This window comes from Spermophilus citellus (genome assembly GCF_964194105.1).
Source record: "Spermophilus citellus genome assembly, chromosome: 8".
In the NCBI taxonomy this organism is placed as follows: Eukaryota; Metazoa; Chordata; class Mammalia; order Rodentia; family Sciuridae; genus Spermophilus; species Spermophilus citellus.
In genome coordinates this window covers 138290216-138316503 of record NC_138189.1, presented here as the reverse complement: position 1 = coordinate 138316503, position 26288 = coordinate 138290216, and the positions used below count along the sequence as shown (strand labels likewise).

The window sequence follows — 26288 nt, the reverse complement described above, 5'->3', positions numbered from 1 at the left end:
CTCAGGAGGACGGGAGGAAGGCTGTGCAGGCCCAGGAGGGGCTCAGGGCTGTCCAGGCAGGGACCATGGGCTTCTGGGTTCAGGAAAGTGTTGAATGAGAGAAGCCCAGCTCCCCTGACGGCCGTCTCCTTGGTCCTTCAGGAGTGGCTGTGTAGTGGTATTCTGCCACAGCCCGGCTGGCTGGGCAAACTAATGGGGGTGGGGTGGTAGGGGGGGTGATGAACAACTTGTGTAGATTGATACAGCAGGAGTGAGAGCCGTTTATTGTAGGACAGGAGGGGTATATATACATTCCACACAGCTTATCTTAATTAACATAAACTAGATACAGCAGTCAACCAATAAGGAATCTCCACACTTAAAGGCTCCCTGGCATTACTTCACAAACCACTCCCTCTGGCAAAATGCCAGGCGCCATCCTGACCTGTTTACAGACCCTAGCAGTATCCCTTCCTTTCCTCTTCTGGATCAAAGTGTTCACTAAAATCCTGGGCCTGCTTTGCAATTCACAAAAGTTTCAATGGCCCCTGCGGTGAGGAGAGGAGGAGAGAAAGAAGAGAGACAGGAGTCCATGTAGACAGGAGAGTGTGTGGGAGGACGTTTTCCTCTCCCCGAGCTCTGCCTTGCTGACGTCCCCACCACACTCCCACTCCTGGAGTTCTTCAAGCTCTCAGGTGAGGGACTTGAGACAGGGCCACAGTAGCTCTTCCCGTCCCAAGCTCCTTATCTGTGGATGGGGAGGGAGGCCCAGGAAACACGTGGGAGGTGAGCCAGCACTGTGACCTGCCGACACAGGCTCAGCTCACAGTGTCCCTCACACCTCTCAATACCTCGGATGTCACATCCAAAGGTGACCTTCAGAGACCCCCTCAGGGAGGCAAGCCTCCTTTACTCCTGATGATTTTGAAATCCATTTTCCTCAGTGAGCTCCCTGGGTCTTCCTCTCACGTTTCTTGCTTTCTCCCTCTCTCTCTCTATCTATCTATCTATCTATCCATCCATCCATCCAAGTTTGGGGAAGAAAACAATCCCTCTTTCTTTGCTGGTGGTGCCGCCTTTGAGCTTTTAGTAGAAGGCTCAGACTGCATCTATCCCTCAGTCAGGGCCCAGGCTATATTAATTTTAAGGTCACCCACTTGAACCCTTCGGTGGTTGTTTCATTTCATTGAGATCCTTCGGACATTCATTTCAGTTTCTTCATTCAAACCTTGAATTTTTTTTTTTTTTAATTCAGATCTTGAATATTTTTAAGGGAGCTTTTCAAAGAGCAACAGAATTGGCCTCCTCTGTGGGAGAAAGAAAGTGTGTCATCCAATTGAGTGCCCTGAGAGTGGTGGAAGATCTTTCCAAGGTTGAAGGGTGACCTGATCTTTTCTGTGCATGATCGTGGGGCAAATGGAGAAAAACTGGCCTCCAGCCCACGTTCCTCCGTGAGCTTGTGATTGGCAGGGGAGGCCACCAGGGAGTCGCTGGGGTCCTGGCCAGCACCCTGAAGGGAGGGTGGCAGACATGGCTGGCTGAGGAGGAGGGCTCTGTGACCCCTGAGACAGCCTGCGCTGGCAGAAACTTGGCTCTGGCAGGACTAGGAGGGGATTTTGCCAGCTTAAGGCCATGAACTCAAGGGGAAATTACATTTTAAGCAGAAACAAAATTTTGTGAAAATAGTCGATACTAGGTAACATGTGTGTCAGGAAAGACATCTTCTCCCTCTTGGTTCCTCTTCTTTTCCTCCATTGGCTTCCTGTGTTGGTCACAGAGTAAACCCTCCTTAGAGTTGCATGGAACAATTGTTTTGGCCAAAATCTTTGATAATGTCATTTTTGTTACCCTTGAATTCATAGCTCTGCCCTATTTTCTGCCCCAATTGTCTCTAGCATGAAGGGGCAATCTGTGCTTTTAGTTTTGATCAGACAAATAGAACTTGAGTGAGAACATATGGAATGTGGGCTTCAGATTAGGAGGTGACCATCCTTAGCCCAACACTGCCCCCTAGTGGGATACAGTGGCCTAGATGTTAGTGGGATAAAATAGAAGAGATGGTGATGAGGTTCTGTGGGATGCCACCGGAAGAGTGGGAAGGGTGGGACCTATCAACAGACACATGGCTTGACGCAGAGTGATGGAAAAAGTCAGAGGAGCAGAGAAGAAGATGAAAAGGTGGGTGAGGCTTAGTAACTAGAGGTGTGTCCTAAGCAACTCATGTTCAGGAAGAGAGAGCATGGACTGCATTTGCTCAGTGTTATTGCTGCCATTGGCCACACAACATACTGTCAAATGAGATGGCTCAGGAGGGGAGTCTGAGCTGGGAGAGCACTGCGGAGTCAGTAGTAGAGAGAGTGGCCTTGAAATCAGGGAAGTGGGTGAGCTCATTGCAGGCAAGACCTGAGAGCGCAGGGCAGATCCCTGTGGTGTTGTCACTGAAGGTTGGGCTAAGAATGCAGTCAGGAAAGTCGGTGGAGGATTTATCAATATAATATATTTTTTTTCTTTTCTTTCTCTTATTTATTTATTTAGACCAGGGATTGAACTCAGAGGTGCTTAACCACTAAGCCATACCCCCAGCCTTTTTTATTTCATATTTTGAGGAAGGGCCTTGCTAAGTTGCTGAGGCTGGAGTTGAACTTGAGATCCTCTTGCCTCAGCCTCTTGAGTTGCTGGGATGACAGGCATGTGTTACTGCATCTAATTGTATTTGTCAATATTTCAAAGATATTGGCATCACAGAGACCAGGTGAGGGAGGAGAGGATTTTAATAAGGGAGAGTCAATAGAACCAAATGCTGCAGAAAGAAGAAATAAGTTAATTAGTAGTCAAGGCTGGGTGTGTGGCCCTGTGAGCTTTGTGTAGCTCAGTGAGGCCCTGGGTTCCACCCCAGCACTACAAAAACAGCAGCCACCACCACTAAAGAATCAGAATTCACTGGATCCAGCAGCAGGGAGCTACTGGTATCCTCAACAAGAGTGGTTTCGGTGCAGTGGCAAGTCCAGCAGTCTTGCTCACCTGAGCCGGGGTTAGACCGAAGTTGAAGAAACGCATGTAGAGGACTCTTGCCTGGTGTTCTATTGCCTTATTGACCACAGTTAGATAAGGCAGTAACTACTAGATAACAGAATGAAGGGACTGGGAACATATTCTCACTATCTGATGCCAATAAATCTACTGTGAAGTTGATGTGGAAGATAAAGGAGGATAAGTGTGCTGATTTCTTTTCTCCCAGCAAGAGGATAGAGGAAGGGAGGTTGCAGGTTCGAATGGGAAGTTGTTGTGGCGGGGCTAAGAGTTGATGGTGGCAATTGATGGCTCCAACCATTCCTGTAAACTCACCATCTGTTTCCAATGAAGAGGGTGAACGTGTGGGGTTAGGGGTTTTGAAGAGACTAGTAAAAAAATTAAAATGTTTTGGGGAGTAGGAGGAGTGGATATGGAAAAGGGATTGTTGATTGGCATTCAGGACTCATCAGAGGAGAAAAAGACATAAAATTGAAGCATGAATCTATAATGTGAAATTTCTTCCCCTGGCTCTCTATTAATCAGCAGCCCAGATGTGAGTGAAGAAGGCAGATGTTTCTAACAATTCATTAGGGGGTTATGGAGTGGCCAATGTGGGTGGTGGCCACACAGGATCAGGGAAATTGTACTGAGTTGGGAAGATAGTGGTTGAAGGGATAACCAGACAATCAAGCTGAACAGGAGCATCAGTGAGAGACCTCACAGAGAAGATAAAATAACTAAGTGTCCTGTGCAGGAGTCCTGAGATCTGGGAGTGACCCAGTTGGAAAGTTATGCATCATATTTCTCAGATACAATAGCGATAGGTAATAGATAATAGATGGTAATAAACCATCTGTCCAACACCTAAGGTCATAGGGATTCAGGAGATAAAGATTGGAGTCTTTGCTGAATTCTTTTTTTTTTTTTTTTTTTTTTGGTATAAGGGATTGAACCTAAAGGCATTTAACCACTGAGCCATATCCCCAGCCCATAATCCCAACAACTCCAGAGGCTGAGGCACGAGGATTGAAAGTTCAAAACCAGCCTCAGCAACTTAGCAAGGCCCTGTCTCATAAAAAGGGCTGGGGTTGTGGCTCAGCAGTTAAGCACCCCTGGGTACAATCCCTTGTACTAAAAAAGAAAAAAAAAAAAAGCCAAAGAACTTAAATGTTATATGGAGGAGTCATTGTAAAGCAGAAGCTAGAGTGAAATACTTGGATTCTTGGCCCTCACCCCATCACTTCCTGTTCTTTTCAAGTTGGAAGGTGATGCTGGAACAAAAGAGCCTTCTTACAAGATAGGCACTGAAGAATGTACCATCAGAGCCCTTCCCTGGGGGTAGGAGAGGTCAGGTGGCTGCCGGCTCCTCCCCTGGGCTTCCTGTTGAATTCAGGAAGTGAAGCTGCACTAAGACAAGGCTGCAGTCAGGGGTCCCTGCCAAGGCTACTCTGCCAAGATCTAGAGCTCCCTGAGAATGTCTTAAGCCTAGAAGGCAAGAAGCAGAAATCTAGCCACCCTTCCTAGAGAAGTTTGGCCTGAAGAGATCAGGCTGTAGAGGTGCCCTCTGCCTGCTGCCAGGGTTCCTGTTCTGTGTCACCTTGGAGGAGGCTGTGTTGCCTGGGGCTGCTTGTGGTACTTCTACATGAATTAACCCCTTCCTGGCCAGAATCAGGTGTGAGGTGGTGCTGGAGGGATTGTGTCCCCACCCCTGTTCTGGGCACCCTCACTTTCCTCGCTGTGGTCTGTTCTTTCCCTGCCAGGAGCTGTCCCTTTAAGTGCTCCTCTGTGAAAGCTCCGCAATATTCCACTGCCCAGGGCTCTGGAGGTGGAGGCTCAAGTCCACTGGGGTGGGACACTGAGCTCACCATCTGCAGTGTAACCATCTTGGAGTCAAATCAAATAAAAGGCTAGATACTTGATTAAACTGACCAAATGGTGTCAGTGTACTAATCAGGATTAAATAGAAAAATTTCCAACCTGTTCTTACTTACCTGGGACAACTATTTTAAATCAGATGATAGACAACACTTCTCTTCCTTATTTCACTTGCACTCATTAAAATGACACACGTTTTATTTCTTATCTCAAAATATTTGCCTATAAATATTAACTTAGTCAAACTGGTTGCCTAATAAAATTTTCCCTACCAACTTGTCAAAGAAATAACATCATGGCCGTGGGCAGGAACTCAAGCACAAAGATAAAAAGCCATATCTGAAGTATTTTATTTCTTCACATTTAACCTATTTGAGGTTAACTCTACTTCATTTGACAGTTTAAAAATCGTTCTGTAAACAAAATAAAAAATTACAGCAGCAACAGCTAAAACGAGGACACAAGGTATAATAAAATAAAGGAATGTGTTGAAAGGAATATTCAGAAAAAGGAAAGGAAATGTGAACATGATTTTGAATTCATCAAGAAGGAGAAAAACCTCCCAACATCTGTAAAAAATGAAACCATAACAACAATAAAAAAAGAAGCAAGAATTCAAAGTGCAGGTGTGCTAGTTTTCATTTCCACATCCATTCAGGAAATAGAGCATACAATTATTTTATATAAGGTGACAAGCCCTGCTTCAAAACATCTAGTTACATTACCTTGCAGGATTTTTTTTTTCCAGTTTACATGATCTCTACATCATCGATTTAACAAAAAGATGGTCATATGCCATTCACGGTACAACTTCTCGAATCTATGGAGAGTATGGAAATGGTACAGTCCATTGTTTTGGGTTTTTTTTTTTTTTTTGCTGTATTTGCATAACAAGAAGCTAAAAATCCAGTATCAGAAGCATCAGTATTTCTACTTTCAAAAACAGAACGAAACAAAATGAAAAAGCCCATCCTGAGTTCTCTCCTCTCTCTCTGCTGCCACATGCACATTTTCTGTAACAAAAGACTGTTCCCTTTCCATGGATTTTGGCCAGATGACATAAATAATCAGAACCATTTGTTAATGTAAAATTGGTCTGGTATTTGTATCAAGTACGAGTGCCCTTGCCACCGCGTAAAAAATCAGTTACACTTCCATTATTGTTTGGAACCCCAAGTGTTTTCCCCTTAACGGGGAACATCTGTGGGATGTGGTTTTTGAATAGAGGATTTTTAGGAAATATATTTCAAATCTTGAAAAATATTCTTAATACTTGCTAGAGTGGTGCAGGATATCCCCAGCCAACAAGACCTTCGCCAAGAACAGCTGCGTGTTTGTGGCATTTCCTTTTTCTTACAGTTCTAATTTTATTTAAAAGCCCGAATACAGAAACGACTGCTGCCTTATTTAGCATTAAACAGCACTATTTTTTTTTTAAACCATGTGTACAGTTCAACAGCAAGATTAATAAGTTATTATACACGTCACTGACAGATTCATCTGTTTTGGGGGGAATTCACTGAGTCAGCGGTATTCTGGGAACCCCCCTCCCCCAGCAAGAGAGTACTGTGTCTACATGGAGGTGTTTAGATATTTCGCCACAGTTTTTACTGTATCACATTATGAAGACACTAGGCTTCGAGCCAGATACTAACAAATATTTAATTTAAAAGGAAAAGAGACCCCCCCCACACACACACACACAGAACACAGGTCGGGCGCTCCCCTCCGCCGCGCAGGCGCCCGGTCAGCCCGACAGGGCCGAGATTTCGTAGTCACTGGCGGAGGTGAGGGGCTTGCCCATCATCCGGATGTTCTTTGCACTGGTGATCCTGGCCATCATGCACACGGGCTTGTCAAAGTACCTGACCAGGGCGGGCTCAGTGAGCAGCGAGGCCAGGAACTGCTCGAAGGTGATGGCCCAGTCCCGGTCCACGCTGGTGCTCCGGGGCAGCGCCGACGTGCCCTGGCCGCTGCGCACCAGCACCGTGTCCTCCCCGATGTCCTCACAGTGCAGCTTGTCCTCCTCGTGCGAGCCGGCACTCAGCACCGAGTAGGAGGACATGGAGCTGTCGTCCTTGGTGTCGTCGTCGGAGATCAGCATGGAGGAGCCGGCCCCGTGGTCGCGGGGCGAGGAGTCCTCCAGCTTAATGTCCTCCATCTGCCCGCCCAGGGAGTGCTCCTCACCGTCGCCGGCCAGGCCGGCGGCCAGCGGCTCCGCGGACTCCACCACGTAGGGCTGGCCGGGCCCCTTCTTGGGGAAGAGCACGCCCGGGATGCCCTGGTGGCAGGGTGGCCCGCCGCCTGTGCCCTCCTTGGCCGGCGGGGTGATGAAGAGCTTGCCCACCTCCCCGATCTCCAGCAGGAGGCTGGTCACCGCCGCCGTGGCGTGGTACAGCTCCTGCTCGTTAGGGTCCTCGCTGAACATGTTGTACATGGTCTTGCAAAGCTCGATAAACTGTCCCTGGAAAGCCATCAGGAAGGACACCAAGAAAGTGAAATCTGGTGGGTGGGGCGCCCAGAGACAGGACTGGTACCCCAACAAGCCAAAGACTCCAGAGATCCCCAGAAAGTTCTCCCCGAAGGAGGATGGGTACGACTTTTCTAGTCTCTTAATGGGAGTTTTCACTTTTTTTTTTTTAATTTGAAAGTTTTAACATCCGTGAAACTGGAATTAATAAGTAATAAACTATCTATCCAACACCTAACCTGGAGATTGACTATGTCATGCTTTTGCATCGCTGCCCCCTTGTCTTCCCTGTTGACAGATCTTAAAGAAACCCTAGACTTAGCTCTCTTCACACCTCCACACTTTAGAATCCACCTTTTTCCAAGGTTAGCTCCCAGGCCCTCTCCCATGACACTCCCCTCATCTCCCCAGGCAGAAGCAATGGCCCTAGCAGATGATTACCTGTCCTGCTTTTAGGAAACAGCATTTTCATCCTGTTATAATTACTTACACCTTTTTTTTTCTCCCTCATTACACTTTAGCGTTCTAAGGAAAACCTATGTCAGACATCTTCATATCTGAGCACAGCAATTTGAAAACAGCAGGGGTTTTTCTTCTGAGACTCTCAGGGTATTTTTTAATGATTGAGATGAGATGTGTGTAGTCTCAAAATTGAGTATTTTGGGGTTCAAATTTTCTCTGAGGAGATCATTTTCTTACAACTGAGCATATTTTTGGTGCATAAAAAGTAGATCCAAACAGATACTGATCAAGTGCTCCCAGGTTACCATTATCTTTGAAGGGTGTTTATTCTACATTGATGATGTATGACCGGAAAAAACAGCTTCAGGATTAGAAAGTAAGCACTTACCTGATTTAATTTGGGTAAATCTTTTGCATTCTTTGATTTAGACTTATTTTCTGGAGTCCAGAGTCTCAAGTAATTACGATTTTCTTGAGAATTTGTTCTCTTCCCTGAAACCCAAACGTGAAAAGGTAAGTGTTTGCAGGTCAAGAAACAAGGGTTCGCTTGGCAAGAAGGGAAACACAGATGAGAAAACATGTACCTTTGTCAGGCTTCAGACTCACTGTAACAAAGCCATCATCAGCACTGTGTTTGCTTCTGCTATCCAATCCAACAACTACCAAGAAACATCCAGAAGAAAAAAAGTCGTGTTATACAATATTTCCGTGTTATGGAAAACAGACTTCTAGTAGGGCTGTCTGATTTAGCAAATAAAACAAACAACAAAACCAGCACACCCAGTAAAATTTGAACTTCAGATGAACAATGAACACCTTGTTGTAGTAGTTGTTGTTTTGGTATAAGTATATCCCTAATATTACATGGGGCATACTTACACCAAATAAATTATTTCTTGAAATTAGAATTTTACTGAAGGTCTCATATATTATTTGACAGTCCCATTTCTAAGTGAAGGACTCCCCCAGATTTCTTGCTCACACCTGGGGTTCTGGTACAACTAAAAACTCAAGAGTTGAAGCCCCACAGTCTTTGGAATTTACAAAATAAAGGTGGTGCTTACTCCCATGAATGTGCTTTCTTTCCCTTCTCTGTGCTATTATCCTCTTATTTTTGTAGGTAGAAAATTGATTTTATCTTTGCCAGGCCCCGCAAAAGACCAGGAACTCACTCTTCCAAGGAAATTAAAATCTATGTTCATAGATGAAAGATACTTTTTTCTAAACTGTTATGTGCCATAAAATCTTTTAAGATTTATAATTTGGCATTTCAAAAATATGACTTTTAAGGAACCCACTTGAAATTGTTTTCTGTTTTCTTCTTAAAACAGCAAATTATACGGCACGTAAGGACTTCAAAAGGCAGGGGCAGTGTCCTCAGATGAAGACTCAGTTTGCCATCTGCAGGATGTGTGGACTGCAGCACCTCGCTGGCCAGCCCAGAGGAGGCCGGTTGGCCAGGTAGGTGACCTTCACAGTAAGTGAGGTCAGTTACTATCCTTAGCAACTGCTCAGACAAAGTGAGGATAATGTAGTATGTGTCACCAGGAAATTCCTCTCCTCTGAATGTCGAAAATCATTTAATAAACAAGTAGATATCAAAAAATATTTAATGTATGTAAGCCCATGAAGCAGATATCATGCAGACATTTAAAAAATCATGCTTTCAGAGAATTTTTAGTGGAACTATCATTCTCACTGGATTTTTAGTGAGAAAAGCAGGACACAAAGCTCTATGGGTATAATTGATGATAACACACACACACACACACACACACACACACAGTTTTTCAGACATTTAAAAACAACAACAGAGGCTGGGAATATAGCTTAGTTGGTAGAGTACTTACCTCGCATGCACAAGGCCCTGGGTTCAATCCCCAGCACCACACACACACAAAACAACAACAACAACAACAAAAATTGTATAGGTCATTTGATGTGTGTGTATGTATGTGTGTGTGTATACCTGACTACGTATATTATGTGAAAAATACTTAAAAGAAATGTTTTAATATATTAAATATTATACACCTTTGTGTGGTTAGAATTTTAAGACATCTTTAGCTTATCTTACATGTTCTATCTACCATCTTACAATTTTCAGAGCAAAGCAATAGTGCTTTTGGAATGAAAAAAAAAAACATTCTTTAAAAATAATCTTTTGAGAATTTGGAAATTAAGCAGTATGGAGATTCCTGGGAAAGCTGGGAATGAAACCACCATTTGACCCAGCTATTGCCCTTCTCGGACTATTCCCTGAAGACCTTAAAAGAGCGTACTACAGGGATACTGCCACATTGATGTTCATAGCAGCACAATTCACAATTTCTAGACTGTGGAACCAACCTAGATGGCCTTCAATAGATGAATGGATAAAAAAAAATGTGGCATTTATACACCATGGAGTATTACGCAGCACTAAAAAATGACAAAATCATGGAATTTTCAGGGAAATGGATGGCACTAGAGCAGATTATGCTTAGTGAAGCTAGCCAATCCCTAAAAAACAAATACCAAATGTCTTCTTTAATATAATGAGAGCAACTAAGAACAGAGCAGGGAGGAAGAGCAGGAAGAAAAGATTAACATTAAACAGAGACATGAAGTGGGAGGGAAAGGGAGAGAAAAGGGAAATTGCATGGAAATGGAGGGAGACCCTTATTGTTATACAAAATTACATATAAGAGGTTGTGAGGGGAATGGGAAAATAAACAAGGAGGGAAATGAATTACAGTAGATGGGGTAGAGAGAGAAGATGGGAGGGGAGGGGAGGGGGGATAGTAGGGGATAGGAAAGGTAGCAGAATACAACAGTTACTAATAGGGCATTATGTAAAAATGTGGATGTGTAACCGATGTGATTCTGCAATCTGTATTTGGGGTAAAAATGGGAGTTTATAACCCACTTGAATCTAATGTATGAAATATGATATGTCAAGAGCTTTGTAATGTTTTGAACAACCGATAAAAAAAAGAAAAAAATAATCTTTTGAGGCTATCAAATGCTATCAGCATGTGACCATTCCTGAAGCATTTCTCAAACAAGAGATTCCTTTCCAGAAATATGTATCCACTAAGAAAGATATAGCTAACATTTTTTAGTCAGAATATTATGGCTAACGATACTAAGAATATTGTAGATGTGTGAAGGCACTATGGGAAAAGCCTTCCTACATTATCTCCTTAGGTCCTCATGCACCTAATGTGACAATGATCCTCTCCATTTTCACACAGGGAAACTGACGCTCAGAGATGTAGAACTGCCTGCACTGGCCTAAATAAGTGTCCGGATGTCTCCCCTCAACTTGTCAGTCCTAAGAGGAGTGAGTCTGGCTCAACCTCTCTATCCACTCACTTAGGTGCTTGCAGTTTAAGGGCAGGTCTAAGTTGTGCTTATTCTGGGATGGCAAGATTTAAGAGGCCAAAGAACTTAGGAACAACCTGATGTTTACTTTCAGACTTAGGAGAAGGGATGAAGCTGAGCAAGGAATTAGGCCATAGTCCAGTAGCAAGCTGAGGAACGGTGCTTGGACTCACCCAAGACAAGACAGCACAGAAGTTAATACATGCATTTGGAGATATATATAATGAGCTGCATCTCGCACACACAGGCCTAATGATCACACAGAGTATGCTATAAACAAAATCCCCAAATCTAAAGTTTTCCCTGTCTCTATAAAAATATTCTTGATATACTTCCTCTGTAAAGAGTCAAATAGTAAAATACAGTCATCCTTGGTTTCTGTGAGGCACTAGATCCAGGATACCCTCGTTGATACCAAATTCCACAGATGCTCATCTCTTATGTACAATGGCACAGTATTTGCATTAACCTATGTGCACATCCTGTATACTCTGAATCACCATTAGAGACCTAAAATACCTAACAGTGTAAATGTTATGAAAAATGTTAATATTGTATTAATGACAGGAAAAAAGGTCTGTCCATGTTCAGTATAGATGCATTTTTTTCAGAATATGTAATATGCATTTGGTTGAATCTGTGGCTACAGAACCAGTGGACACAGAAAGCTGACTGTATTTCAGTCTTTGCAGGCCATATGGTCTGCTTAATTCTGCCCTAGAGCATTAAAAAAGCCATAGGGAAAATGTAAGTGAATGAGCACCCCTGTGTTCCAGTAAAACTTTATTTGTAGGCACTAAAATTTAAATTTTATATACTTTTCACATGGCAAGAAATACTTTATTCTTGGTTAAAAAATCCACTTAAAATATAAAAATATTCTTGGTTTATGTGCTATACAAAATAGACAGTGAGTGGGATTTTGCTGACGGACCATGATATTTGCACCTTCTTTTTAAAAAATATTTTTTATGTGTAGATGGACACAACAGAATGCCTTTATTTCTATGTGGTGCTGAGGATCGAACCCGGGTCCCGCCCGTGCTAGGGGAGCACTCTACCGCTGAGCCATAATCCCAGCCCCAATATTTGAACCTTCTTAACTGACTAGCTTCTAAGGCAAGTCTTTTTCTAAGCACAGAGGACTCTGTAAAGAGTACTCTTGGCGACAGGGTCCCCTACCATGTGTACACTCCGGAGTGACATCTTCAAAGAAGTACTGAGTTGCTTCAAAGGCAGAATCCGGCTCATCTTGATCAGAGGACGGCTCTGCAGAAGGAGGAAACAACTGTCTGTCATACTGTAGTGACATGACTCAATCAAATCGTGCTTGAACTACGTGAGAAAGTGACCTGGAGAATGAAAAGCTAAAGTTACAAGAGTGGGGTGGAGGCCCATTTCTGGGGGCCCGGGAGACCCTACCGGCTCTAAAACCTTAGTGGAAGTCACTCCATTTCTAACCCTATCTTCCTTCTTAAACAGCCTCATACCAAACTCTTGTTTTCCTTTTTATAAAAAAAATCCCCAAATTTCATGGCATCATGCTTTGTAAACCAATTTTAGGTCACTGTATACTATAAACAAAATCCCCAAATCTAAAGTTTCCCCTGTCTCTATCCTCAGTGCCAGTCTCTATTTCGTACTTCTGGTATTTGCTTAGATACATCCGAGCTGAGAACAGCCTCGTTTAACACTGAACTCAAAAGTTCTCTATTGTGTCCACTTGTGCCTGCCAATGTGAAGAGGGGTCCCCTGAGACAGGCTCCCAGCACCTCCCAGTGTCATCTTCTCTCTCACAGTCCTGGTTCCCCAAAGGTGACCCCATTTCTCTCGCAGATGCTCGTGCTGTTTTCTATTAGCACAACTCATACGTCAGACCATGGTCAAGCACAAGATGATTCAGGAACTCACATCATCTGTCTCAGTGTGTCCACAGTGACCAGTGAGTGATTTTGCATACCAAAAAGAGGCAGAGTTGACACCAAAGGAAAAAAAAAAAAAAAGAAAACTTGTGTGGTGAGTGTTTGGGGGTGGGGTGGGGGTGGATTTCAAGCCAGATCCTGGTTTCTGGCACATGTGCTGTCTGTGTAGCTCACTCACCAGGCAAGACGTGCATCTTGTACAGAAGTTTGAGTTTCTCTGTGAGGTCCCCATGGCATGCGGCACCTAGAAGTCACATAAGTACCAGGGTGAAGCAGGCCGTGTGTGCTAGTGATCCTCCCAAGCTTTGTGCTCCCGGGGACACTGTGTGACAACAAGTCTGTCCAGGACATATTTGGGTTAAGAGCTCTGGAACCAGGAGTCTTGTTTTCAAATCCTTTGTACCTACTATGTGCTGTGGGAGAGTTAGCATTTCTGTACCTCAGTTTCCCTTCTGTGAGATAAGATGATAAAAGAAGATTCTACCCATGATCTTGACATCAGAACTCCATGAAACACGAGGACTAGGGGTGTTACACAGATAGAGCACTTTGCATAGTGCCTAACATGTAGTAAGTACAGTTATTGATGAGGAAATTCATGTAACTAGATCTCTACATCCTCAGTAACCACGAGAATTCAGAAATAAACGCACAATAAGTTTGAGATTGCTTCATGTAACTTATCTTAGAAATCCTTTTTAGTCATTTCTGAGTTCTCCTAAAAGTTTTTTCGTTTTAATTTAGTTGAATGTATTTGCCGCAATGTCATTCTCAAGAATCCTGCCTTTCTTTTTCATTTAAAGTTCACATTTATACTTGGAATTTGAAAATCCTTAATAGATATTCTCGGAGTGCCTAAAGATGATCAGATTTGGAAAAAGAAGAGGAGGAATCCTACATCTGGGCTGAAAGGGACATGAAAGGTTGCCTGGGCCAATCTTCCACTTAACCTGGGGCTCTCCTGTCCCCACCCAGGGGAGGGTGCAGTCTCGCCTCTGCTAGACAGTCACAGAGAGCTGCTCGTTACAGTAGCGTCCAGGCCCAGGTGCACTCTCTCAACACCAAAAGTCCTGCAACTTACTTTAGTCTTAATTCCTCTAACCTGTGGTCTCACTATAAGGTCCATGAACCCCATAAAACGTGACATTTTGTGATTATGTACATGTGTTACTCCTTGGGAAGACAACACCCATAAATTTGTGTCAGATCCTAGAAGATCCATGACTGGAAAATGGCTCAGAACCACTTGACTTCCCCGTGGTCGCCTTGCTGAAGCCAAACAGAACAGACCCATGGCCTCTTCTAGGCAGTGATATTTCAGGTCTTCAGGGAAGCTATTCTGTCCCTCCTAAACTTATGGTTTCTGAGCAAGTTTATGTTCCCAGGTCAGGCATCTCCAACATTTCTGACTTTCTCATCTGACACAGTTTGTATACTCTTTCCTTTTTTTTTTTTTTTTTTTTTGTAGTGGGGATGTCTAGAAGTGCTCAACCACTGAGCCACATTCCCAGTCCTTTTCAGAGACAGGGTCTCTTTAAGTTGCTTAGGTCCTTGCTAAATCGCAGAGTTGCCCTTAAACTTGTAATCCTCCTGCCTCAGCCTCCTGAGCCACTGGGATGACAGGCATGTGCCATCAAGCCTGACTCTCCTGTCTTCTTACCACATCCGCTTTCTATGTCAACTCTCAATCATTATTTCCCTGGACAGTTTCTAGAAGATATTTCCCTTTGTTATCTCAATAGTAAAAGGACGAGCTTTGGAAACAGGTGGGCCTTACTTTACCCTGGGGCCAGGATGTCCTAACTGTGCCTCTTGGTCCAGCTTCATAACAGATTTCTTACTGATCGCCTGAAAATCAATGTCTCAGCAAATTACTTTTCTGAACTCTCCTTTCACTGGCTGAAAATGGGAACAATAACAGTAAGTAGACAGGGAATGCTGTGGCTGAATGTCTCTAAAAGTCCCGTGTTGATACTTGAGCTTCAGTATGATGGTATCAGGAATATGGGGCTTCTGGGGTATGATTAGGGCCTAAGGAATTGGATGAATGGGATCAGCATCCTCAGAGAAGAGGTCTGAAGGAGCCTGTTAGTGCTTTTACATGCAAGGACACATAAAAGGAACCACCTATGAGAGGAACAGTCCCTTCACAGAAACTAACTCTGCTGCTGCATTGGTCTCCAGAATGTAAGTAATAAATTTCTGCTGTTTATGTATTCCCTGGTCTAACTGACTTTGTTACAGGAGCCTAAGACAGGTAATCAAGCATAATAGTAACAGTACAAACCATGCCTCTAGGCTGCCTGGATTCAAACACCAAGTTTTTATCTGTGTCCCTGTAGGCAAATTAAAAACACATAAACCATTGGAGCATCACCTGACACAGAGTAAATCCTGCATGACTGGTAGCTGCCTTCATCATTATTAATTCAAAGGGCTGTTGTTTGGATTAAGTGACACGGTTCAAGTTCCAAAGCTTCAGAACCGTTCCTGTCCTTGGCAGAGGTGAATTCCTCCAAGTCCCATCGTAGGCACATGGAAAGAGCTTTCCAATGTGGACATCGTTTAAACATCTAAGGCAACATTGCCATTTCAAAAACTCTCCACTTCCCTTGACCTTTATACCTTCCAGAGTTAGGGTGCTCTTTAGAATCCTTGCTGGCTGCTGCCTGCCTGCCCGTTCATCTTTCCTTGGGCTCATCATTTAAAGTTACGGCCCACGGTCCTGGGCTGGCACAATTAGGGCTAAAGAGTTCTGACTCCATCCTGACAACCTGACATAGTGCCTGCTACACCCACCGCCTCACATCAGCTGGGCCAAGCTCCAGCATTTTTGCCCAGTTATAAATGGAGCAAAAATCCAATAAGAATACAGCAGTAAGGAGCCAGGCAAGAGGCTGGCGGACAGCAGCAGCTCAGGAGCTGCTGATGAGGTGGAGGGCGTGGGTGTGTGTCCTCCATCCCCGGGAAGTAGAGACCAACCACTTCCATTCAGCCAGCAGTGATCTTGTGTTTCTTCAGCCCTTTATTAAAAACATTGTGAAATATTCTTAAGAAATTATATGTCATAAAATCGTGTATGATTGCATATTATATCCAATCAATGATATTCTTTTGTCAAAGACAAGTTATACCACCTAGACATGACTTTTTTCCTGGTCACCTTACCATGGGTGAGGTCACAGAGTCTACGTTAACGTTTCTTGCCTTGTGCATTCTCTGACATGGTGTTTTGAACTTGGGCTGACAGCTGCCTAATGAAGAAAATGAATCATCCATGTACTAGAACCCTAACTAGAAACACGTTTCACAATCAGTTTGCCAGCCACGTACGTGCTTCTCTGCCCTCCAGACCCAACCTGCAGGGGTCGTGCAGGGTTGCAACCCTGAGAACAGCATCGAGGGACCCTGGGGTTCTTGCCCCTTCATCTCTGTCCCCTCCCAACTCAGACTCGTGCAGTAAGAGCCCATCCTTACTCAGCCCAGAGACAAACTCTCGGAAGTTGATCAGGGAGTCGCCATTTTCATCTAAGAGCTGGAACAAGCGGGAGGCCAACACGTCAGAGTGAGTGCCACACGCCCAGGGAAAGAGAAGGGCGAACATCCCCTTGAACTGCTCGAAGTCGATGCGGTACTGCTCCAGGTAAGGCAGGCTGGGGTCATGCCGGTCCAGCGCATTGCTGCTCCCGCCCCAGTAGCAGCTGGTCAGATGTTCTGCCTGAGAAAGAATGAGTGGGATGATTACCTCCTGCTCCCGTGGCCCCCAGACACAAAACTATTACCACAGTCACACAGTCGTCCATCCGCAAGTGTGGTCTCCTGGCCTCAGGCCTCCGCAGACACCTCCAGAAAAATGCCTCCTATAGAAAGGCTAGGTGAGAACAGCTCCCAGACCCTGCCCTGGAGAACCAGGCAGCCTCTTCAGGCACCAGGTCACTGGTGACTCTGGGAGGAGTATGAATGCATCTCTGCTAGGAAGATGACAGAGATAAGTCTGTGGTAGAAATGTCTGGAAGGAGGGCCACCCCCACACAGACATTAACAGTCTGCTCTAGGTGGGGAGGCCAGAGGAGCATGAGGAGGAGGACCCTATGTTTACTTTACTCCCTAGTGTACTGTCTGGGCATCTCACCATGAGCAAACGCAATAGAATAAAACTCTTCCACAGCAGACGGCTCCCTGCCCAGGGGTTCTGAAGATCGGGGGAATTCCATTGTGAGCATGAGTACTTCAATTCTGCACTCAGAAAAGGTGCTCGAAAGACCAATGTCTACAGCAACCACCATTATTTACTGGGAACTGAGCTAAAAATCTAGAAGGTGAGCAGAACCGGCCAGTTCCCTCCCTCCCTCCCTCCCTCCCTCCCTCCCTTCCTTCCTTCCTTCCTTCCTTCCTTCCTTCCTTCCTTCCTTCCTTCCTTCCTTAATGCAGCTCCAGCAGATGGCAGACAAAAGGAAGCAGTGTCAAAGTCCCCCAGGGCCTTAGACTACTTTCCTGGCTGCAGGGTGGAAGCACCACGTAATGGGGGTGGGCAGAGATACAGAGACACCAGCAGCCTGCTGGTTTGAGCCATACTCTGAACTATGGGGGGGGGAGCCCAGGAAGCCCCTGTGGATCAAATAGCCCCCTTCTGCTCAGCTGCATCGCTGATAATGGTGCTCAAAGCATTTCCCCTAAGAGAGCCCCCGGGGTTTTCTGAGCCAGGTCTGAACACAGTGCTGCTGCTCACAAGGGACCCAAAACAATCAGGAGGAAACAGTCTGCAAAGACCCCCTCCCCTCCTCATTCAGGGATGAGACCCCTCTGACACCACTTGGGGACTAAGGGCATGGAGATTGGAACAGAAGGGACAATTTGGAAAGTGTACAAGAAAGACCAAACCAAAAGGCCCCAAACCACAAATTCTAGCAAATCTATATCAAGTGCAGCCATTTACCCAGATTTTATCCCAAAGTTAAGCCGTGAGCTCCTTGGAAAGGGGACTGAAACATTCCTTTATATTTGCAGGAAAACACCCAGAAATGGCTTTTTGTTGGAGGGGGCGGTATTGGGGGCTGAAATCAGGGGCACTCCACCACTAAGCCACATCCCTGGCCCTATTTTGCATTTTATTTGGAGACAGAGTCTCAGTGAGTTGCTTAGCGCCTCACTTTTGCTGAGGCTGGCTTTGAACTCTCGATCCTCCTGTCTCAGCCTCCTGAGCTGCTGGGATTATAAGCATGTGTCACTGTGCCTGGCCAGAAATGGCTTTTCTCAGAACTAATAAAAAATCTGGCAGGGTCCCTGGCATACCACAATGCTCAATAAATGTTTGTGAAATGATTCTAAGCTAATTAAAATGTGCTGAAGACTCAAGAAAGCTTCATAACTGATTTTCATTTTTTTAAAAATTCCACAGTGCTGGGGTTCTCTTCAGGAGTGATACAGACCTAGGGAATTTGGGTTGATCACTGTGCCTCCAGGGCAGGGGTTGTGAGCATGAGAAAAGCTTGCTTTCTTCAGGCAATAGTCTCAGGGTCAGATGACACACCTGTTACCTAAAGGTGCACAGAGCAGAGTGCAGTAGCCCAGGGGAGAAGTGGCTTCCATGATCTCAGGATCTGGGACAGCCCTGGCCCTTCTCTTCTTCCTGGCTGTCCTACAGCATCTTCCTACTGTCAAAACCTCTTCTCTTGTCTGTTTGCCTCCAGGGGCTACTCCCACTCTGCCCTCCAATGAAGCAGATTTCTTCAGCATCCCTTTACAATCTGATCTCCACTGGATCATTATTTTCACCTTATGAAACAGGGACCCCTTGATTTGGATAACCAGTTTACACTGAGCAATTAGCTACAGGTGCTTAACAGGTATAAAATTTTACTGAGCTGGTGCAGGATCCATCACCCTCAGGTGCTGATCAGAGGTTGATGGGAGGCATATGGTCTATTCTGTTGGTAATGCCGCTGTAGCCTATCCTAACTAGCTGTGAAACTCCATTTCTCCTGGCCTCTGTGTCCTCTCAGAAGAATTCAGGGACTCTAACATATTGGTAATTAATTATTAATTTATATAGGTATTTGACACACACCTTTGGCACACTTTCTAGGGGAGGATACTTTACCAGGCACCAGGGAAACAAATATTTAATAAGACACTGGCGCCCTCTAGTGGCTAACAGGCAAGAGGGAATGTTAGAACTCGCTCCAAAGTCAACAATGTCTAGAACTATTGGTCAGTTTGTCCCTGCTGCTATTTCTTCCTTTGTGTTTTCTCCTGTGCCATCTTTGCATTGCTCTAAGTAGCCAAATTTAGTTCTGACAGTCAACTACAGATGGTGATAAAACTGGTATCTGCATCAAAGACAGTTTTTAAATATTTTCCCCTATTGATTTCCACATTTTAACCTATAATGTTAATAATGATATTTATGACAAAACCTTTTTTTTATAGAAGAAAAATATTTACATTAATTGAGTTATTAACATAGTATTTTCTTTCAAGGATCAAGGATGTGCTAGGTCCTGGATTCTGTCCCCAGCAGTGGGGGGGGGGGGAGAAAGTAGGGCTCAATCCTAAAATTAAAATCCAAGATATTAATCCATGATCCTTTTCCTGAAGCATTTAAACAAATTTGTTCTAGTTCTAGATAAATTATCTTTTTAAAGGGCACTTTATAGGTTAATATAGCAAATTATAAATTCTGAGAATTTTAGGCAGATTTACTCTCATTCTTCTAACAAGCGTCAGAAGGCAAATAACCTTTTAGCTTGTCAAACAAAACAGTGATGGTATCATCTGGAGAGGAAAGAGCTAGGACATTAGCTTAAGCTAGTGAGGAGAATCTGCTTATTTTCTTTTTCCTACTAAGTGGCCTGGTTTTGCACTCTTAGCTGTATCTTGCCACGTAGGCACATGAAGACTCACACAACCCCTTAACAAGTTAAGAGCAGAATCAAGAACTCACTGAATTATTAAAGCAAACTCCTCCATTCCTTCAGGCAGGCCTGGGTTTACTTTGAAACTCACCTTGAAGAGAGCATAAAGCTCTTCCAGCTCATCAATGGTGAAGGAAGTTTCCGTCACAATGGTTCGTACCTATAAAAAGAACGAGCACAGTGAATTTCCCCAAAAGTGTCATACTGGGAAAGCCCCTAACCTCCTTCCTCCAAGTTCTGTTCTGTCAAGTGGGAATTCATGAGCCGGCAGGAGCAGGAGCAAGGGTGGGGACAGCAGGCCCTGCTGCTGGTGCAGGACTTACCACATTTCGTTTGGTCGTGTCCTCCAGCGTCTGGATCACTTTCAGTCTCTGTTTGAATCTCATCTGTTCAATTAAGTCTGCCCGGATGGTTCCAAATTTCTGCAAAGGAGCAATATCAGTATTTCTGAAAAATATCTGCTGCAGCACCGAGTATCATGTGGGCAAGTTGGCTCACACATTTGTGACACAAGGACAAATGACTTGTCACATGCCAGGCAACTGGACTATACTTCTATTGACCATTTAAAGCCATTTGGTGACTCCAAAGAGATATCTGGAAATTCTCATGCATGTGACCAGCTGAATGACGTTTCTAAGTCAAACGTGTCTTCCATAAGTCAACAAATCACCAAGAAGATGATTTAAATAATGTTACCAGTGTTGAAAGGTAATAATGTTTATGTTCATGTTACCAGTGTTGAAAGGCTTTTCTTGCCAAGGAGAAGGGAAGTATCTAATTTAAAGCTACCTATTAGACTAGCAGGTTGGAAGAAATGTCTGTGAGAGGCCCCCTGCTCTCAACAGCGTTTGTCTGTCTGGTCCAGAAATCACCACCGTATGTCTCCAGATGGCACTTCCTGTGAGCGAGCCATCTCTTCAGGTAAAATGCCTACCACTACCTGCAAGTCTGTTGAACTGTTTCAAAAGCCAAAGTGAGTCTTCCTATCTGAAGGCAGAGAAAGAACATGTAAGGTTTTACGTCTCTTAGTAATGCAAAAGGAAAAACAAACAAACTGCTTAAAGCCTGAGGCTCCACCCACAGAATCAGTGGCTACAAGGGTTAAATACACTGGGTGGATTAAAGCTACAGACAATACCAAGCGTTGACAAGAATAAGGTGCAACCGATATGCTCAGATGCTGCTGGTTGGTGTATGAAGTGGTACAACCGTTCTGGAAATACATCTGAACAGATGTATTCCTATAACCCAGAAATCCCATTTCTAAGTATGTACCCCAAAGAGGGTATCAGAGATCAGAAGAATTCATATAAAGGGCTCGCAGGCCTTGGGATTTTATGTGCATGAGATGTAAAGCCACTGAAGCTTTAAGCAGGGTAGTGGTATTCTCTCTCTCTCTCCCTCTCTCTCTCTCTCTCCCCCTTACCAGCTAACTATGTGACTAGACAGTTTAGTGGAGTCTTCTGATGCTCTGTAAAGTGAGACCCCAAAACTGTTCTTGTAGAACTGCAATGAGACATACAGATATATTCATCTCCAAATGCACTGATAATAACAACTGATGTTAAACACTGGTTTGGAATTGCTGCAGGCTGCTTGAGAGAAAGTCCTGTTTTCCCCCAGCCTGATATTCAAAGAGCTCTGCACATTTGTAACTAAATCCACATGGCTGTTCCTCGACAGGAACTGAATGCTGCTATTTGTCAGAGAGGACGGTTCCCGGCACCAGGTCTCTGCAACTCGTCACAGACAGAACACAATGGCCCAAGTTCTTCTGGAGCAAATGTCCCAATCTAAGAGGAAGCTGTGGATTCTAAGGTCCAGGCTGGCTATTTCTGGACTATGTCTAAAGAAAAGCAAGTGAGATCAACATGGAGGGGCTTGTCCGCCACACCCCATTTCTGGAGGAGCTCTGACAGAATGAAATGCTAAAAAACAGGCGAATAAAAGTGGCTTGGCTTACCCTGTGGCCCAGAATAAAGGCAAAGGCCTGGACACAATGCTGTCCCTCTGGCTTTGCACACCTAGGTTCCATGCAAAGAATGAAGGCACCAATATGACGGAGATATTTTTCCCCAATCAGCTGAATTTAGTGCTGGTGGTGTGCATATTAAAATTATTTTAATTTTCTAAAATCTCCCTTTCCTTAAGTAATAAACGAAACCATCCACCTTCATTTGTATGTCTTCTCCCATTCAATTGATTTTTTTATCTGAAGAATGGTTCTGTGGCTTGTTTCTCGTTTTCTAATCTAACTTCCTACGTCTCGATGTGCAGAGAGGCTGTTTTCCATGCGAGCAGGATTTCCTTCTTGCCTCCTGGCCCCCTGGTTACTGACACCAACAGACAGGGAGGCAGCTCTGTTCCTGCCACCTCACCCACCCTGTGTGCAGAAGTCCCCCCAACTCTGGGGACTTGGAGCAACAGCAAGTGGATCAGATAGAGGAATGAGGTGGAGATGACTTCGCTCAGGTTGTGTTCTCTGGTTTCTGCCACCCCCACCATCATTTCTTCAATGGCAAAGTTTCCCGCCACCCCAATGCTGGCATCAAACCCAGGGCCTCAGGCATGCCAGACCAGCGCTCTGCCACTGAGCTGCATGCCCAGCCTAGCCACTGTATCACCCCTTCCCATGCTGGGTAGTCAATTTGTGATTTACGTTATCCTTGAAAAACAGGGACAGAATGAAAACAGATGCACATCTTAAACAGAGACCATGAGAGCCAAATGCAATCAAATTCAACAGGCTCCTTCTTTGTAAATCTTCAGAGAGGACAGGAAATATCCAAATGTCACAGCTTAAAAAAATAAAAACTTAGGCCATAGGTCACCGAATGATCTCAACAAGTTTGTCTATCACAGGAAATTTACTGAAACAAAAGAAAGCATTGTTTCTGATATCCAAAGGCCTATGGTTTATTTCTGTTTTTAAAAAAGATGAGGTGCAGTGGGGTACACCTGTCATCCCAGTGGTTTGGGAGGTGGAGGCAAGAGGATTGCAAGTTTGAGGCCCAGCCTCAGCAACTTAGTGAGGCTCTGTCTTAAAAAACAAAAAGGGCTAGGGATAGAGCTCAGTAGTAACGTGCCTGGGGTTCAATCCCCAGTAACAAAGGGGGGAAAAAAGGAGAGACAAAGACGTTCAAATTAGGCTAAAAAATGCCTTTAAGTCTTTAAGTGCTTCTTAACTTGTGAGGTACACAGAACAGGGCTCACTGCTGTTAGCTGGGGGCTGAGCATCATCCCCCTAGAGAGCCCTTTCTATAATCAGAAAATCTTCAAACACTAAGTGTCCTGCAAAGGTCTCCACCTTGGAAGAGTGGATGGGAGGGAGGAATCGATGGAGAGTGAGTGTAAGTTCCAGGAAGCAGAGACCAGGCCCCAGGACAGGGATTCTCAGTGCACCTGGAGGAGGCTCCCCCAGACCCACGGCATACCAGGGTGGGGGCGTCTGTCTGCACATGTGGACTCCAGTGCTGGCGGGAGCCAAGGCTCAGGAGTAGAGAAGAAGGTCAGGAGGAGGAGACAAGGGGCAGCAGGGACCTGAGGTGAAGTGAAGGCTTTGCTTTTGGGATCTTCATGTTCTAGAGCAGGCTGCTCTCTCCAGGGCACTCAGAGTTTTCGAGAAGTCGCAACTTGTGACTATATTCATAATAAGGAATGCTCTCATGGTGCTTGGCCAGCAGGCAGGTTTACATTTCATATATTTTAATCACATGTATATTTTATTTAAAAATCTATCACATGCTATTTCTACATTATAATTTACACCCCTCAAGGTACCGAATCTCTTGAGGGCTAGAGAAGAGGTTCTCGGGTTATCACAGAAGGTAAATATGGATATTACACAGCTATTTTAATCAGTTTCAATGTAAAACATCCTGAATGTGTTGACTGACTTTTGGTTGTAGCTTCAACAAGCTTCTAATACATAAGAAAGAAGGAAAAGCATGCTAGAGACAGACAGACTGGGATCTGAATCCTAGTTCTACCTACTGGAAACCCTTGAGCTAAAGTTCTATTATCTCTAAAAGGGATACATGACATCATCCTATCCTCAGCCTTGTGGTCATTAATTCTGATAAGATCTGAAAAACTGATGTCCTGTATTATTATATTTTGGCTTGGAATTTATTTTTTTTATTGTTATTTTTTTGTGGTGCTGGGGATTGAACTCAGAGCCTCATGCATGGCCAGCAGCTCTGGACCCCTGAGTCACATCCCTAGTTGCTCTAAAGCAGAAATTATGAACAGTATGCTAGAAAGTCCATGAGTGCATTGCTTGATCCAAAGAGCAATTTAAAAATTAGGGCAGCTGAATAAAAGCAAGACTTCCAATTTCTCTTATAAAATTAAAAGTTCTGGCAGAAACAGTTCCTCACCTCCTTTTCCTTGGCAAAGAAGCTGCCGGCTCTAGCAGGTCCTCGATGCCTATTTCCCTGAGTTGACAGCTCCCTGGCCCCACCCCTGCCCACCTGTCACCTGCCTTGCTGCACCACCTCATGGTCATGGGAATCTGTGACTCCACTCTGAAGCACTTTCTTTGAATACACACCACTAACATAAAGCTCGGCCTCCAGAAAGGAGACTTGTGACAAGTGGGCACTGTAACAGGAACACGTGCATGGCTGGTATGGGGACAGCCCAGATGGCAGGGAAATTTCCCAGACACATGACTCTCAGCTTCCTCACCAGCAAAATAGGGAAAATATTCCTACTTCCTTGGGTTGGTGTAAGAATTCATGTCCTACCCAGGTAAAGCCACTGCCATGGTAGCTGTTATTCCTAATATTGTTGACAAGAGGAAGAAGGGGCAGCACCCATTTTTTGTTTACAATTTGTAACTAACCGTCCACTCACAATAAGTGCACTTAATTTATATCCTTTTTTTAAGGGTTAAACAAACTTTTAAAAATTAAACTTGAAAATCACAGTCATAGATTAGCAAAAAACATGTCAGTTGCCAAATATCTGACAGGGATGGATAAGGAAGGGCTTGCAAGTGACACAACACACTCTCTGGAGTTGTCTTTAACACACTCCAGGAGAAATCTAAAAAGTAAAATTGATGAAACAAAGATCAGGACAACAGGACAGGGGATGTGACTCAGTGGTAAAGCGCTTGCCTGGCCCACACGAGGTCCAGGTTCTGTCCCCAGCACCACAGGAACAATCAGGAAAATGTTGAGGACTATTGGGACTGAGTGATGGGCTATTGGAAATGTATTATACTAGCTTTTTAACTTGTACTGTGATTGAAAATATCTATATGATAAAAACAAGGAATGAAAAAAAAATTCACACTGGTGCTAGGCATGATGGTTGGTATGAGACAGACACTTATAAAATCCTAACTAAAAAACTTCTAGTTGGATGTACTAACTGCAATCCCAGTGGCTCAGGAGGCTGAGGCAGGAGGATCTCAAGTTTAAAGCCAGCCTCAGTAAAATTGAGGTGCTAAGCACCTGTCTCTAAATAAAATACAAAATAGGCCTGGGGATGTGGCTCAGTGGTCGAGTGCCCCCGAATTCAATCCCCAGTACACCCCCCACCAAAAAAAAAGCTTCTGAATAAATTAATAGAAAATGGCTATTTCCTGAGTCTATTGGGTCTTCCTTTAAGACAATTACAGTACCTTTTTTGCTTGCCCACTCCTTCCAATTTGTTGCACAGGAAGAGGAAACAATGAACTTGAAGAAAAACTCTCTTCAGTCTCCCGTGGCTGTTGCCAATCCATTAGTGGTTTCAAGACTCCCCATATGCACAGCCACAATTCTATCTCCATTCTAATCAGCACAAACTCCCTGGCTCTAATGCTAAGGAGACTTGGATCCTGGCCCTGACACTTTCCAGCTGTGTGACTTGGAACAATTAGATCAACCTCTCTTGACTTATATTATCATTTCTTGCATTTGTTTCTTTTAACCTGGGAGGGCTGTCTAAGATGTAACCAGTCCCCTGCCCCACAGAGCAGGCTCTCAGCTAGGGGCAGCTCAGTGATCACTGACAACCAGACCCACACTGCACCTTCCCGACTGCCTCTGCCTGTCTGTCTGCACAGGCACATCCCCAGCTGCTCAACATATTAAACCCGCCAGGCAGGGCACTTGAACATCCAGAACCTCTGCGATGGCTGTGTGTCTGCGGGAACATCTGGAAGAGTCACCTTAGAGCCTCTGTCTATAAGTTAAACTTCAAGACTGCAGCTCTGTCTGCTTCTCACTCTCAGGGCTCACACAAAAGAAAACTAGAGCCTCAAGTCACCCAAACAATCTTTTCCACAGGAGC

At 44.4% G+C, this 26288-nt stretch overlaps 1 protein-coding gene across 1 annotated transcript in view; it reads right to left on the bottom strand.

Annotated features, from left to right (window-relative positions):
- Nucleotides 1-5204: 5204 nt before the first annotated feature.
- Nucleotides 5205-26288, bottom strand: part of TBC1D9 (TBC1 domain family member 9) — a 111052-nt gene continuing 89968 nt past the window's right edge. Inside the window, exons 14-21 of the mRNA XM_081303701.1 lie at nt 20324-20422; nt 20092-20160; nt 16564-16804; nt 13265-13330; nt 12347-12433; nt 8383-8457; nt 8187-8290; nt 5205-7330 (exon numbers count right to left, since the gene is read on the bottom strand). Coding sequence (XP_081159827.1) covers nt 6614-7330; nt 8187-8290; nt 8383-8457; nt 12347-12433; nt 13265-13330; nt 16564-16804; nt 20092-20160; nt 20324-20422 — 1458 coding nt within the window. The 3' untranslated portion in view covers nt 5205-6613. The remainder of the gene's footprint in view (nt 7331-8186; nt 8291-8382; nt 8458-12346; nt 12434-13264; nt 13331-16563; nt 16805-20091; nt 20161-20323; nt 20423-26288) is intronic.